Source organism: Thrips palmi, unplaced genomic scaffold (assembly GCF_012932325.1).
Source record: "Thrips palmi isolate BJ-2018 unplaced genomic scaffold, TpBJ-2018v1 HiC_scaffold_19, whole genome shotgun sequence".
NCBI classification, from domain to species: Eukaryota; Metazoa; Arthropoda; class Insecta; order Thysanoptera; family Thripidae; genus Thrips; species Thrips palmi.
The window spans coordinates 3,613,758-3,628,898 of record NW_023144628.1 but is presented as its reverse complement, the minus strand read 5'-3'; the positions used below and the strand labels follow the sequence as shown (position 1 = coordinate 3,628,898).

The 15,141-nt window shown below is 57.8% G+C and overlaps 2 protein-coding genes across 2 annotated transcripts; one reads left to right on the top strand and one right to left on the bottom strand.

Moving 5' to 3' along the window:
• Positions 1-2,182: 2,182 nt before the first annotated feature.
• Positions 2,183-9,814, top strand: LOC117646237 (the record flags this gene model as incomplete). Its single annotated transcript, XM_034387070.1, has 13 exons — positions 2,183-2,220; positions 2,313-2,317; positions 2,483-2,574; positions 4,320-4,429; positions 4,557-4,679; positions 4,766-4,930; positions 6,273-6,413; positions 6,911-7,115; positions 7,192-7,336; positions 7,412-7,602; positions 7,684-7,872; positions 8,184-8,240; positions 9,016-9,814. Coding segments are annotated over 13 exons (1,695 nt in total), but the record flags the coding sequence as incomplete, so codon positions are not given.
• Positions 9,615-12,888, bottom strand: LOC117646156. Its single transcript, XM_034386926.1, has 3 exons — positions 12,728-12,888; positions 12,322-12,405; positions 9,615-10,168 (listed from the first exon to the last, which is right to left on the bottom strand). Exons 1-3 carry the CDS (start codon positions 12,768-12,770, stop codon positions 10,038-10,040), a joined length of 258 nt encoding a protein of 85 aa, XP_034242817.1. The 5' UTR covers positions 12,771-12,888; the 3' UTR covers positions 9,615-10,037.
• Positions 12,889-15,141: the final 2,253 nt, after the last annotated feature.

Sequence of the window (15,141 nt, the reverse complement as noted above, 5' to 3'; positions counted from 1 at the left end):
ATTCTACGTAAATTTTACTCTGTTCTCGTCAGGAATTAGACTTTTCGTCGACTCAGGTAAGTCTATCTGTGAAATAGTAATCATTTGGTTTTCGTGACGACCAACCTTTATGTCATTCAAGTTAACGTAGCCTCGATAGTATAAGAACACAGACTTAACCTATGTTAACTGGATTTCTTTATTTCTTTTTCATTGGTTTTATTGATATGATGACATACGCTAATAGCATGATGTAATATTTCACATGTAGCGCCCCTCGTCACGGATAATGTATCTTTTGACCTGTTTCGAAGTTCGCGTTTTATTCTGTAGCATTGATGTGTCCTTCCTTCATGACAGTAGTTATTCAGTGTTCAGTGGTAATTATTTATTTTAATGTCAATTTCTCTTAAACCTCAGGTCTGCTTATTCACTTTTTATTTTTTCAACAATAAATAGTACCACTTTTTTAGGCACAAAGTAGCCTCATGAAAAGTACGCTGATGGTTTTGTGTTGTCCTATGAAATAGGACCTCTGTCCACATTATATTTATTATTTTTTAATGTAATTCATGGTTGTTCAAATCTCATTTGTGTGAAGGCTTGTTGTCAGCAGTGGTCTGTTCAATTTGAGTGTTCTTTTTTTCAGAGCGTTCTTTACTTTCACTTTTGTGTAACTTGCTCTAATTAATTTATGGTCTTTTTGAGTCTATGGAAACAAAAGCTGGATTTTGGGTCAAGACTTGACTCTTCTCTGGTAGAATTTGTGTTGAATTTTAGGGAACGGCCGCTCTGACTTGTCAGAACTAATAAAACAGCGAACAGGCCTTGCCTTTCCCATCTGTCACTCTCATGGACAGTCTTCATGGATCTTCACCCACCTGTCGTGGGGTGGGGCATTCGGGGCCCAGCTAAGGGAGGGGGTTGAAAAGAGGCTGAGGTCATCCTATTTATATGGGGATGTAAACCCGTGCCGTAACTGTCACCCTCAGGTGTCTGTCTGGGCAGAGCCATGTGCCGTGTGGCTGTGGCTGGGGCCAGAGGGCCAGGCCGGGGCGACCTGGCGCGGCGTCAAGCCTCGTCCCATCTCGAGTACCCCCTCCTTGACCGCGGCACCGCGGCGCTGCACGTTGAGCCCCATTCAGTGGTGACGCGGCGTGCCTGTTGCCTCGGTGCGCCCGGTGCGCCTAGAACAAACTCACGCGGGGGCGGCAGATGAGGAAAAGGGGGGCGTGTTTTGGCGGCAGTTTTGTCGCCGAGGGTGCCAGACGCGGTGTTTCATCGCATTGTCATCCCTCACCTGCCCACCCCGCTCCCGCTGGCTCCCGCCCCCTGGTGCAGTTTCGCGCGCTCTCCCCGCACTCACTGCCCCCCTCTGCGCGGTGCTGCGCGTGGTCAGCTGCGCCCCACGGCCGTGCTCTCTCTCTCTCTCTCTCTCTCTCTCTCTCTCACTCTCTGTCTGACGCCCACCACAGCCCGCCGCGAGCGCGACAAGGACGGCACGCCCGCAGGTGCGGCCAATGGCGGTGCGGGCGGGACGGCGATTTAGCGAAGCGAGACTCGCGCGCTAAGCCAAGCGGTGTGTGTGAGTGTGTCGGCGTCTGTGTGGACGGTGGCGCGGTAGTGGGGCTCGATGCGGAGCGCGGAGCACCACGGAGTGGCTTAGCCTCTTTGCCGCGCAGCACGCGCAGTCACAGTGTATCGCGTCTCGGCCTCTCGGCAGGCAGGCCGTCCCGGCAGGTGCGCCGTTCAGTCCTCCACGCCACTTTGCGAGGCCGGCCGGACCCAAGTCCGAGGCGATAGCGTCCGCGTCATCGCTTGCTCGTCATCGCCTGCTGCTCCTTCTCGTCGCCATGCCGCGGAGGTAAAGCAAGGCGCCGGCGATACTCCGCGCGCGAGGGGCAGCCCAGACGTCGAGGAAGAGTCGCACGGTGTCGTCGCTCGCCACTGATTACCCTGATAGCTGTCAATGCCGTTCTGTTGCGCCACGAGCCTGCCGCTTAGCGCTTGTTACGCAAGCTCCCAATCGTTTGCGAGCAAGGGAGGACGTTTGGAACGGCCACCCCGTCAGAACTGTCTTTACGACCGTCCGCGTTGCGAGGTCCATGTGTTTTGCTCGTGTCGTAGTGGAGCGCAGAGCGTTGGGGTGTTGCAACGCGTGCCTACGACTCCCGTGCGGGGCTTGCTAGCCGTCAACCTGTGACGCTACGTCCTGTCCGTGGGAGGCCCCGTTTCGGGTTTGTGGTAGTGCGGCGAGACGCGAGCGCAGAGCGCCGGTGGCGGGCCCCCCGTCACGCCTGTTTGCGCTCAGCATGCGGGTGCAGGGTCTTCAGGCTCGGTAAGTCGCCGAGCGCAGAGCGCCTGGTGGCGGGCCGCCCCGTTGCACGCGCGTGTGTTGCGGCTCAGCATCGCCGGAGTGGCAGGGGCTCTGTCAGGCTCCGCTAGGCTCTGCTGGTGTTTGTGTCGCTGTCGCGCTCGCTCACGGCGCCTTGTGTTGTCGCAGGTCGGCAGCTGGACGGCGTGTGGCACACCTCCATCGTGGTGTACGGCAGGGAGTACTACTTCGGCAGCTCGGGCGTCCAGGACTCGGACCCGGTAGGTATCGTCGACTCATTCGGCACAGTGATCTTCGTCGCTGTCTCTCCCGCACCGGTACGGGACGCCCTGTGAGTGCGACAGAAACAGTGCGACGTAAGCTATGTGTTGTTGTTTGTGCTGCCGGCAACGCAAGCAGGGCTTTCCTTCTCTGCCGCCCCCGCCGGTGTTTTTGTAGCGCCACCGAGAATCTGGGGGCGGGCCGGGGGCGGGCCGGGGGCCGCGATGAGCGCAAGTCGTTTCATTGATATATTTTTAAACCTAGTCGCGCCTGCATTGTTTTTGTTGCCGTGAGTCAGGTCTTTTTCACCGGGCCAATCATCGCTGTGACGTCACCGCCCTGACGCGTCTCTGCCAGTCCTGCACCGTCATGCCGCGCTGGACCTGCTGGACCCGGCCGAGTTGTACGCCTGGGGGAAACTCTCGCCCGGTCCGGCCAGCGACTCGGAACTGATTCCGGAGGCCTGTCTCTCGCTCTCGTTGGTGTGAGAGAGACGGTCCGGCGGGGCAGTAGAACGGGACAGCCAGACCGGGCACGGCCCTTGTGTCGGTGACGGCCGGGGTTTTGGTTTGGTGCGAGCGTGCGGTTCGGTGCGGTTTGTTGGCCCCCTAGTGCGTCGCGACGGCGGCCCGCGAAGTGACGCTCCTGCGGGGGCGGGCCGCCGGCTCTTCTTGGCACTTGCCGGTGCTTGGCCGTGCTCCGCCAGCTCCGCGCGCTTCACGTGAGGAGTGAGCGAGTCCCGTAAACACGGCGGCGCGCGCCCAGAGAGGCGGACCCAGGCGGACAGAGAGGTGGACGGAGGGAGAGAGGCCGTCAGAGAGGCGGGCGGTGGCGGCGCGGGGTCCATGATGGAATGTGTCTCACTACGCGCGCGGCGCGCTCTAAGTTTGGCTCTGGCTCGGCAGCCGGCCCCTATTTTTGCCTATGCCTTCCCCCTCCACGCGCGCAGCCCGCGCAGCCCTTCTCCGCCCCTCCCCCGCCCGGCCGGGGCGTGCGTTGCGCGCACGCCGGGCAGGGCCGGCCGGCCGGCCAGAGCAGGACGGATCGCCGTGCAGGAGAAGTCCCGCTCCCCAGCCTTCGGCGTTCGCAGCCATCCCGTCGACGGGTAAATGTTGTGGGGGTGAAGTGAAGTGCAGTCGAGTGTTGCGATTCGGGCGATGTGTGCGTCGTATCCGCCGCGGGCGCACGCTGCAAGGCGCGCGTCGTCTGTAACGTGTACATACTAACGTGTAGCTCGTCGCCGGGAGTGCGTAGTGACGTTGTGAGTGCGCGTCTGTGTGCCAGGCAGGCCAAGCAGGCTAGGCTCCCTCTTCGCAGCAGCCAACATGGCGGCTCTCAGTGCGTCCCGCTGCGTCCCGATGCGCTGCATCCGGCCGGTCTGCTGGCCACTCTGGTCCATCTAGCCCCTGCAGCGCCCTGTGGTGTCTCAAGACGCCCCCTGGCGGCCTAGCCGGGCTGCAATGGACTTCGGTCTAGCCCTACACTGCTAGCCCCTCTCGAGTCAGTGACCTGCAAGGAGGACCGAACCTCTGCCGTGGTTTCGGCCCTAGAGGTGGTTGCTACCCGGGTTGTGCGCACGGCCGGGGCCCGCCTCTCTGCCCCCACCCCTTCCCCCTCCTCTCGTGGGAGCCAACGTCGGCAAGGTGCCCGCCATTGTGGCCGCCCCGGTTGGCCCCGGTGTCGTCGCCGTCCGGGTCGTTGGGGTGATTCACCCGTTGACGTATGGTTGTTGTTGTTGTTGCAGAGTGGCACCATCCTCGGCAACCCCCTCAAGACAGTGGACCTGGGCAACACGTTCATCCCAAAGCAGACCTTCCTAGACTACATCACCGAACTCAACGAGTCCACTTTTAGGTCGGTACAGTTGTCCATTTCTCATCCCCGCTTCCTCCTTCCTCCCTCACGGCGGCTATTTCGGCCCGGTGCTCGTCTCGGCCGTCTCGGCTTTGTTTGTCATTCCGCTGCTTTCCTTCTGTTTCAGAGGGTCGACCTACGACCTGTTTAGCCACAATTGCAACAATTTTAGCAACGAACTAGCTCAATTCCTCGTAGGACAAGAAATTCCCAAATACATTTTAGATCTCCCTCAAGAAGTTCTTAGTACGTAAGTATCGAAGGGCGTGGTGTTGATCGTTGTCGCACTCTGGAACATATTGTGATTGGTGGTCTTTTTGCCTCTCTGTCCTGCAGTCCCATTGGCGCCTTGCTTCAGCCGCTGATTGCCCAGATCGCCGCCAGCGGGCACAACATTCCCAACTTCCACCTCACGACAGGCCCCGGGTCTTCGGCGAACGTGCGGGCGCGGGAAGACTCGCCCGACCTCGTCAAACTCAACTCGGACATCGAGGAGGCGAGGTGAGGAGAGGACCGGGCCATGAGCTCTGCGGTTTAGGCAGGGATCAAGTGAAACCCTTCATTCATTTCTTGCAGTATGTTTTATTAACTGGTACCTAAGGATTATTGATACTTGCTGACACCACACTCTGCATAAGATGACGGCGTGCCGCTGGTTTCTCCTGAATTTCTGTTCAAAGTGGAAATTCTGTCTAATTTAATGGTGTATCAACGCTGAAACGCACGAAATTGCACGCAATCACTAACACAACCACTAAGTCACGCATGCGCGGTTCTCTGGGGTTAATTGCAAATCCCTAGAACTGTCCAAGTCATCACAAATTATACTGCATACTGTAAAGTTATTGGCCGTTATTTCAACTTTTGTGCGAAATATCGACCAACTCACATTAATGTCGCGAACACCGTATGCCTATGCTCCACATGCTTCAGAAGTTGTCCCCGTTTTAGCTTCTCTCGCTCATGCCTCTGTTTCCGTTTTTTGTGTGTTTTACAACAGGAAACCGCCTCCGTCGTAGATCCCAACCCCCGATTACCTCAACCTTGTCTTTTAATCAACTCTGACATAGAAATTAATTTTTTTCTGCTGCCAAATACACATCAGTATTTTCTTCCTGTTCTGTGGTATAATGTAAAGTAACTTAACGTATTACAAAAGAATAAAACATTCCTTAACTAATGGTGTTTTTTCTTGTGTGCCACCTTAACACTCCTTGTAGTTTCCTCACAAATGACAAAGGCTCCTCTGTAATGTTTGCAAACTTGCTGCTGCGCACCAACTTGACCTATTCTTGCACTAATGGCTGCTCTCTTTTTCACTAACCACAACCAATTCGCATTGGGCACAATCGACACGACTCTACACGCGAGGGGGCTACGTAAGGCAGTGCTTTTCGTACGGGCGGTCTGTGGCTTTGCACTTTGGCAGTGCCTGGCCCGAAATGGCAGACGATCCTTTGTGCTTCAGCCTTTCAAGTTCAAGTTTCTTCCATGAAGGGGAGGCAAAAGCAGCAAAAGTTAGTCACACGATGGCTGTTTGAGGGAAAAAAGGTACCGATCTTGATACCCCGTGTAACCTTTAACTTTAAAAAACTGAGATAAATTAACGATGGACCCCCCTGTTACGGCCCCCTCGCACTATAAAAACATGTAGGGACATATTACACACAGCACAACGAAGGGTTCCACATCAAAAAGTAAGATTCACCGTCTTTCTGCATTTCTGGATCCTCTGAGACTCACAGTTTTTAATGGTACCAAGGCTGCTTTTGTTGTTTCCATTTTGGCGGGCCGACAAGCGCCACGCTCCTCACGCGTTCCGACCCGTTACTCGTTCCGACAGGCTAGAGGCGCTGCGCTTGGCCGAGAAGCGCAACCGGATAAGCGAGAAGATCGCCAAGCGCGAGCGGAAGGAGCAGAGGAAGAAGCGTCGGGAGAGCTTCCCGGCAGAGCAGGACCCCGACGCTGGTGGTGGTGATTCCAGGTTCGCGTCCCGTCAGCCGCCGATGCTTTTTGTTTTTGTTGTTTCACGAGGGGACACTCAATGAGCTGTCCCCCAGCGAGGCAGGGCGGGAGGACAGCGCACCGATCAGGGCTGTTCTGCAGTGGCCTAGATAAGCTGGAGGTCTACGGCCCAGCCAGCAGTGATTCCGAGAGTCGTTGTCGTCGCTCTGTCTCTCTCGCACCTTTAGGGCACCCCCATGAGTGCAAGAGAGACAGCGGCGAAACGACTGTCGGAATCAGCCTGTAGCAGCCTCGGCGCGGCCTGTCCTGCCAGTCCCGGCCGCGGTGTGGAGTGGTGTGTTCGTCCTGCTGGTGTGTCGCGTGCCGTTTGGTAGTTGACTCGTTTACCCTGGCATGCTCCCCCATTCCGCCCTTGCAGTGACTGACAGTGTGCCGTGAGGTTGTCGCTTCCGGAAACGCGTACGGCCAGTGTCTCCGACTCGCGACGCGGCCACTGACTTGCTTCCCTGCGGACAGGCGGCGCTCCCTGATGGCCGACACGGAGGTGAACGGCGGCGGGCGCGCCGAGACGGAGTCCCCCGCGCGCGAGACGCGCAAGGACGGCAACAGCATGGTGTCGGTGCTGGAGGAGCAGGAGAAGCGCGAGCGCGAGGAGCGGCGCCAGCTGGAGGAGGAGAAGCGCATGCGCGACCCGCCCATCGTCTTCCGGGAGTCCTGCGACGTGAGTACGCCGGGTTGTCTCTCCCGCGCCTACAGAGACGCCCACAAGGCTGACCCCGTCCCGTCCCTGTCCGCAGCTCCGGGTCGAGTTCGACAAGCTGGTGGGGCTCATTGACGGCAAGATGAACGCGGACGAGCAGCAGTCGCTGGAGGAGCTGCACCTGTACATGCTGGAGGACGAGGGCTCGTGGGCGCTCGGCGACGGCTTCCTCAACTTCATCGGTAAATGGCGCAAAGGCGGTTGGAATGCCATGCTGGCCGTGCACTGTAACTAAACGCCACTTGCGTGCTATGCAGGCCGCCTGCTGCACGACAAGACGCTGCCGTGCGAGGTGCGCGTGCACACGCTGCACGTCCTGGCGCTGGCCGCCCTCAAGGACGACTCCATCCTGCTGCTGCACCAGGACCGCCGCGAGCACGTGCTCATGAACTACGCCTTCGACGTGGACCGGCTGTCGCTCGAGGAGCAGCAAGCGCTCGCGCTATTCGTAAGTGTGCGACGGGGTCGCGCGGTGGGCGCGCTAACGGTTTGCTTTGGAAATGCCCTCATTGGTGTCGGTTTTCCGCAGGTGTGCAACCTGTTCGAGAACCTGAGCAGCTCCGAGTGGCTGCTGTACATTTCCGAATGGCAGTACTGCAACAACAACATCAGCAACATCCGGGTCACCACCAAGGTGGCCGTCAACTCGCTGCTCTCCGAGGACCCTCTCCTCAGGGACAGGGGCTCGGCCATCATCCACAACCTGGCCTGCAAGGAGGTAAAAACAGTGGTCTGTATCTGCACTGGGTGAGCCTGCCCTCCCCGCCCCGCCCCCTAATGCCCTTCACTGTAACCGAGTTTTAGTTGTTTTCCATCGGCGCACTTGCCACTACAGCACTGTTGGCAGCGGGAGCGCTATTCGCGGTAGATTTTCATCACGCCCGCCTGGGCACCCTCAGGAAACTCGAATCGTGAACCCAGTGGCTACAGACACAGACATGATGTGCATGGCTTTGCAGTACACAGTAGGACAGAACCAGATACTTGTACAAAGATTTGCCTCGGTGTTTTTGGTTTTCTCTTTTCCAGAAAATGTTACAAAACGCAAGTCTTAGAAGACTTTTGCCTCGCGGCTCCAAATCAAAGGTAGCGCACAGTCGCCAATGTTTTTTTTCTTATCTAGTGTAGGCTCCTTTGAATGTTGCTGTTTTTCTGCATTTGGCTAGGCTAGGCCTTGACCAGGCCTCGGCTAGGCCAGAGGGGTTGACACCTTCGCTTGCTGACGTGGCCGCGTAGGGCCTTGTAGGGCCGCATTGAAGGTCTGCTGAACGTTAGCGCGCTCGGGTTCACAGTCCCAACCAAACGTGCCTGGCATCTCACATTTGTTTTTCTTGGCATCCTCCTTGTACCCCTGTCGGCCCTCTCCCAACGGCCCGAATGGCTTGCTGCTTTGGTCGTTGCACCGTATGTCTGTGTCTGTAGTGTTGCCCGCCGAATGAGAACAAAACGTTCAAGAACGAAAGTACGTTCGCTCTGGGGAATGAAAGGTCGTTGAGACGTGACCACGACGGCTGAAGCAACTGTTCGAGATCTCGAATTCTGAGTCGCCACGTTTCTCGCGCCGCTTTGCCACGCGTCATGTGGACCTCGCAGAAAGGATTTTGCGGACGTGTCTGTGGATCGCACTGCATCGCACTGCATCGCTCTAACTGCAACTAGTGTGCCTGTTTTCGAGTCCGCCGTTCTGAACGCTCTGGCAAGCTCTCTTGAAAGTCTTGAACTTTGAGTCTCCGGGGCCGGCCGCCTGCGGTGCAACAGTGCGCGCTCCGTCGGCGGCCCGCCCCACGGCGACCCTTCCCCGCCCCCGCCCGCCCCGCCGCCCTGCCCGCCCGCCCCCTGGTGACGCTCTGTGCTGCCGCAGGTGTTCGACGACGTGGCCGTGGAGCTGGCCATGGCGCTGCTGCAGTTCTTCAACAGCAACCCGGCCGAGGAGCAGCTGTTCCGCACCATGAAGGCCCTGGCGCGGTTCTGCCAGGTGGCGCCCAGCGACGTCCCGCAGCTGGTGCAGATGATCGGCCCGGAGCCCGCCAAGTTCAAGGGCACCTCGAAGCGCGTCGACGAGCAGATCCAGGCGGTGCAGAGCAAGATGCGCTGAGCGCGGCCGGGGCCGAGCCAGGCCGAGCGCTGCCAGACTGACTGAAGGCCTGAAGCAGCCTGAAGGCGCGCCGACGAGACGAAATTACGAGTCGACAAGACTCTGGCGCGCCATGGGACATGGTAGGCAAGTTCTGTGATGTAATTAGTAAATGAGTCATTTTTATTGTTTTTCTGTTCAAATTTTAGCAGTCACACGTTGATGTTGTTTTTTTTACTCTGTGTTTCGTGCCGCGTACTTACACTATCTCATAATGATCAACTTTTTACGGAGTTGTCGTAGCTTTTGCATTTTTCTACAGTCGTTTTTGCATTTTGCGTTTCCGCTGTGGTGGGCGCGCTCAGGGTGCAGAGGGGTACATTGTATACTTTTACCATGAAAGCCTATTTATTTTTCAAGAAAGATTGTATGAAAATAAATTATAATTATGTACAAGTGATTCGAATGCTGGAACGACAATATGGTTTTCGATTAATGATATTTGTATGTCTGTATTATTGTATGTGACAAACTATGAAATAAAATGATGAAATCGGCATGGAATGTGTCAAACAAGACTTGAAAACAGCGTCCCCGTTTATTTGCCCTGCCATCCCAGATGAAAAAGGATCTTGACACCGGTGCCGGTGGACGGCAGGGCAGCCTCGCACCACGCGGTCCGACGCAGTCTCCGCGAGGCATAGTGTCCTGCGCCTGAGGGACCGCGGGCGTGGCGGGCGTGGGCGATGAGCATGCACCGGATGTGGCCTGCCGCGGGCCTGCCGCGCACCGGAAGTGGGTCGGCCGCGTCAGACGGCGCTGTCGGTGCCGGTGTCTCTGAGGATGATCTTGCTCATGAGGGCGTAGACGCCGCCGCCGGCGCCCAGCATGGCGATGCCCACCAGGAGGGCGATGGACCAGGCCGGGATGGCGGAGCCCCCTGAAAGCACGAGCAGGTGGAGCGGTGCCATGAGCCAGTCAACAACAACAAGCATTGGGTTTGGATTGAGTTGGGGTTCCGCGGCAGCAGCGGCGGGGCGTGCTAACTCAGCGGTTCTCAACCTTTCTCGGCTCGCGACCCCAAATTTGAAGCCAAAAATTTCCGCGACCCCCAGGAAAAATTTCGCGACCCCACGGGACCCCTCCTTTAACATGCCACGGCGTCTGATCCGAGGCGGGCATTTTGCTCCCTCAACGGGCAACTGGTCTTTGGACCTTCCTTTAGCATGCCTTTGTTACGGAGTGCAATTATCAGTCTTAGTTTGGGAGCAGTATTGTCTCAAAGTTGGCCGAAACGCTCAGAAATGTCTATGAAAAATCGTGTTTTGGGCCGATTTTAAGCAGCCACTGCGTCTGATCTGAGGCGGGCATTTTGCTCCCTCAACGGGCAGTTGGTCTTTGGACCTTCCTTTAGCATGCCTTTGTTACGGAGTGCAATTATCAGTCTTAGTTTGGGAGCAGTATTGTCTCAAAGTTGGCCGAAACGCTCAGAAATGTCTATGAAAAATCGTGTTTTGGGCCGATTTTAAGCAGCCACTGCGTCTGATCCGAGGCGGGCATTTTGCTCCCTCAACGGGCAGTTGGTCTTTGGACCTTCCTTTAGCATGCCTTTGTTACGGAGTGCGATTGTCAGTCTTAGTTTGGGAGCAGTATTGTCTCAAAGTTGGCCGAAACGCTCAGAAATGTCTATGAAAAATCGTGTTTTGGCCGATTTTAAGCAGCCACTGCGTCTGATCCGAGGCGGGCATTTTGCTCCCTCAACGGGCAGTTGGTCTTTGGACCTTCCTTTAGCATGCCTTTGTTACGGAGTGCAATTATCAGTCTTAGTTTGGGAGCAGTATTGTCTCAAAGTTGGCCGAAACGCTCAGAAATGTCTATAAAAAATCGTGTTTTGGGCCGATTTTAAGCAGCCACTGCGTCTAATCCGAGGCGGGCATTTTGCTCCCTCAACGGGCAATTGGTCTTTGGACCTTCCTTTAGCATGCCTTTGTTACGGAGTGCGATTATCAGTCTTAGTTTGGGAGCAGTATTGTCTCAAAGTTGACCAAAATAGTCACAACGATTTTTCGAAGACACTTGCGACCGTTTTGATCGACTTTGAGACAATACTGCTCCCAAACTAAGACTGACAATCGCACTCCGTAACAAAGGCATGCTAAAGGAAGGTCCAAAGACCAATTGCCCGTTGAGAGAGCAAAATGCCCGCCTCGGATCAGACGCAGTGGCTGCTTAAAATCGGCCCAAAACACGATTTTTCATAGACATTTCTGAGCGTTTCGGCCAACTTTGAGACAATACTGCTCCCAAACTAAGACTGATAATTGCACTCCGTAACAAAGGCATGCTAAAGGAAGGTCCAAAGACCAACTGCCCGTTGAGGGAGCAAAATGCCCGCCTCGGATCAGACGCAGTGGCTGCTTAAAATCGGCCCAAAACACGATTTTTCAAAGACACTGCTGACCGTTTCGGCCAACTTTGAGACAATACTGCTCCCAAACTAAGACTGATAATTGCACTCCGTAACAAAGGCATGCTAAAGGAAGGTCCAAAGACCGATTGCCCGTTGAGGGAGCAAAATGCCCGCCTCGGATCAGACGCAGTGGCTGCTTAAAATCGGCCCAAAACACGATTTTTCAAAGACACTGCTGACCGTTTCGGCCAACTTTGAGACAATACTGCTCCCAAACTAAGACTGATAATTGCACTCCGTAACAAAGGCATGCTAAAGGAAGGTCCAAAGACCGATTGCCCGTTGAGGGAGCAAAATGCCCGCCTCGGATCAGACGCAGTGGCTGCTTAAAATCGGCCTAAAACACGACCCCAGCATCGCCGCGACCCCTTAAAAAAATTTCGCGACCCCGCTTGGGGTCGCGACCCTAAGGTTGAGAACCACTGTGCTAACTTCTTGAAACTTAAAATTTTGGTAAATGGCCAGACAAAAAAGTTAAGCATCATAGAATAACCAAAATTCAAATTGAAGTTTGCCCTGTGCATAATCTTTTTATCTCTAGTCGTTTACGAGGCGGACACAGGCACACATGTGTCGTTAGCTCGCCCTGGTTCGCGGGCGGCGGGACGGTCCAGGCTACTCACTGTAGTACTGGCGGGTGATGGCCTTGCGGCCGCGCAGGACCTTCCTCCTGGCCTCCACGTCCTCGACCAGCAGGCTGAGCACCACTGCAAACAAGAAAGCAGGAACTCATACAGCGCGCTGCAGGGCATGCCAACGCGCCCACGCTTGCGCCATGCGCCGCCTCGCGCGCAGGCGGTGTTGTCCTTCGACGCGCAGGTGGGAGAGGCGCCATTGCGACACCAAACGACTGGGAATCAATCCACTTTAACGCAGATAAACTTTACAACGTATTTACATGACTGTCTTGTCGTTGAATGAGCCGTCTGCTAGTCACAGGTGGTATCTCGTCGGTTTGTGGTGAAATTCTAAGAGACGACGGCTACGGCAGAAGGTAGATGCCCCTCATAGTGCGTGGCTGGTACTTACACATGCCCACGGCCAGAAGGTAGAAGCCCGTCTTGAGCTTCATGGTGCGGACGGGGGGCGGCGCACGGATTCAGAAAAATGTGGTAACCTGACGGGCGGGAGCACCGCGGCGATGGCGACGACGCGAAGCAGGCGAAGCACTGGCCTGGGAGCGGCCGGGCGCTTCCTTCACGCCGGAATCTTATCTTATCGCGGCCCGCGGCCCCCCGCGGCCGGCGGGGCGGGGACAGGTGGGGACAGGTAGGGCGGGGCACTGACTCACGCACAGTTTGGGGGAGTTGAGTTCCAGTTCTGGTGAAGTTTCACCATGGGGTAGGTTTTTGCCGGTGAAGTTTTTTTTTGACAATAGGCAAAATTGAAGATCGATAGTAAACTTGTAAAGTTTTGAAAAGTTGACGGCTCATCGTAATCATGGCGCATGGCGCGTCGGAGTGGCCATTTGCCCGCCTTGACGCCGCCACCCGCCGTTTCGTTTCGGACGCGTCCCGCTTTTAGACGAGCCGGGCCAGGGCGGCGGGGTGGTGGAGGTGGAGGAGCAGGGCATGATCGTGGTCAGTTTGGCAGCCGAGTCGTGGAGCTGCTGGGGGTCGCCCCGCCCGGCCCGGCCCGCCGCCAAACGAGCCTCAGCCCCCCTCGCGCCTCGCGTGCGCTCTGGCCGCCGGGCCGGCCGACGCCACACTCCCCCGTACTCGCGTCCCGTCCGTCCCGTCGCGTCCTCCCGGGTGCGCCTGCACCGACGCCACCCTCGCCAGGTCCGCGCCGCCGTCGTCGAGGACCCCGTCGTCGCGAACGGGAAGGCCGCCGCCAGTGCTTGGATATCCCCCGGCGGGCATGGCCGCCCCCTGCAGACTGTAGGGAACGCCGCGCGGAGCAGCACCACGAGACCCGCGTCTAGATCAACAGGTACGCCCCGCCCCGCCTGGCCAGTGTCACTCCGCGACCTGTCCGTCCCGTCACTGTCAAGGGGCGTTCACCCAAAGTGTGGCCAGGCTCGAGTGTCCAGTTCGCGGCGCCTCCTCAAGTGTCGGCCCTGCCTCTCGCCCCCCCCCCCTAGACAAACCTGGCGGGGTAACCAAGCTAGAGGCGAGAGCGCCACCCTGCCACTCGAGTCGCGGCCACCCTTTCCGGTTCCAGTTCAAGCCTTTTTCTGCCGGACCTAATATGGCGGTGCGGCTCGTCGCTGTGGCTCTGCCCGTAAGTTTGGCGGCACTCACAGCAACGAGGTCGCGGGGGACAGCATCCTCGCGCAGGTCGGTGCGCAGTCCGCTCCGAATGCAAGTGGCGTGGCGCGCGAGAGTGTCAGCCCCCCAACACCCCGCGCGCCTTCGAAGCTCCCCCCTAGGGAGCCCCCTCGCAGTTAGCGCCCCGCGCCCCTAGATCTGTCGCCTCCTCGGGGCGGTCGCCGTCCGCGCCGCGTTGGCTCGCTGGCGTGGCCGCCGCCGCCGCGGCACGTCCTGCGGCCGCCGAGTCTCGAACGGCGAGGCAGACGAACGGCCGTGGGCAGTGCGGGGCAGTGCGGGGCAGTGCCACAAGAAATGGACGCGGCTCGGGCATCCGGGGCGTGCGGCTAGTCCGCCCCGCCGGCCTTGATGGCGTTCCCACCCCCGGCCCGGCCCGGTCCGGCGGCACGGCGGCACGGCGGCGCGGCGCATCGCACGTCCCACGGCGCTGCAGGGAAGGAAGGACCTTCGCGAAGACTATTTTTGTCGCCGGGGTCCGCCGGGCCGGCCGGTCGTCTGGCTGCTGGTCCTGCCGGTCCCAGTCATCACCGCCATTGTTTGTGTCTTTAAGGAGTGTACTTGTGTGTGTGAGAGAGAGTGAGAGGGAGAGAGAGAGAGAGAGAGAGAGAGGGGGGTGGGGGGGGTGGGGGAGTGAGAGTGAGAGGCAGAGAGTCGCATCGGTGCGTTGATGGCGTCGCCGACGTCCGCCTCAGCGATGTGTCAAGGCTGTGCTGTGCTGCTGGGCCTGCCCAGCCCTGCCGCGCCGCGCGCCCTTCGGCCCGCGTAAACATAAACAGTCATCAATTTCGTGTGGCGGCATTTTCAAATTTGCTTATGACTAAGAGGGGCGCGCTCTGCCCGGCTTTGCAACCCTACGAAGGAGCTACAGGACTGTCGTGTCGTGCTCCAGGTTCCAAGATGAAGTGGGCGCCGCCGTCGCCGCCGGCCGACGCCGACCACGGCCGCCTGCTGCGGCCGCACTGGCTCCGGCCGCGCGCACACTCGGACTCGGGGCTCAACCTGGGTAAGCTGCATCCTCCCTGTCCACAGGGGACACTCGCTGAGCTTACAAGTCCTTAAACGCACACGTTTTTGTCGCGTGCAGTTTGATTCATGACGCGCCTCCTTTGCAGCGGCCGCCATCGCGCCCCTGCCGCTGCGCGTGCTCAACGTGCCCCCCAGCAAGAGGCAGAG

Coding starts and splice junctions, on each gene's coding strand:
- LOC117646156 (XM_034386926.1), bottom strand. CDS start 12,770: ATGAAGCTCAAGACGGGCTTCTACCTTCTGGCCGTGGGCATGT. Junction 12,406..12,727: donor CCTTCTGGCCGTGGGCATGT/GTAAGTACCAGC, acceptor TCTTGTTTGCAG/TGGTGCTCAGCCTGCTGGTC. Junction 10,169..12,321: donor CATCACCCGCCAGTACTACA/GTGAGTAGCCTG, acceptor TCGTGCTTTCAG/GGGGCTCCGCCATCCCGGCC.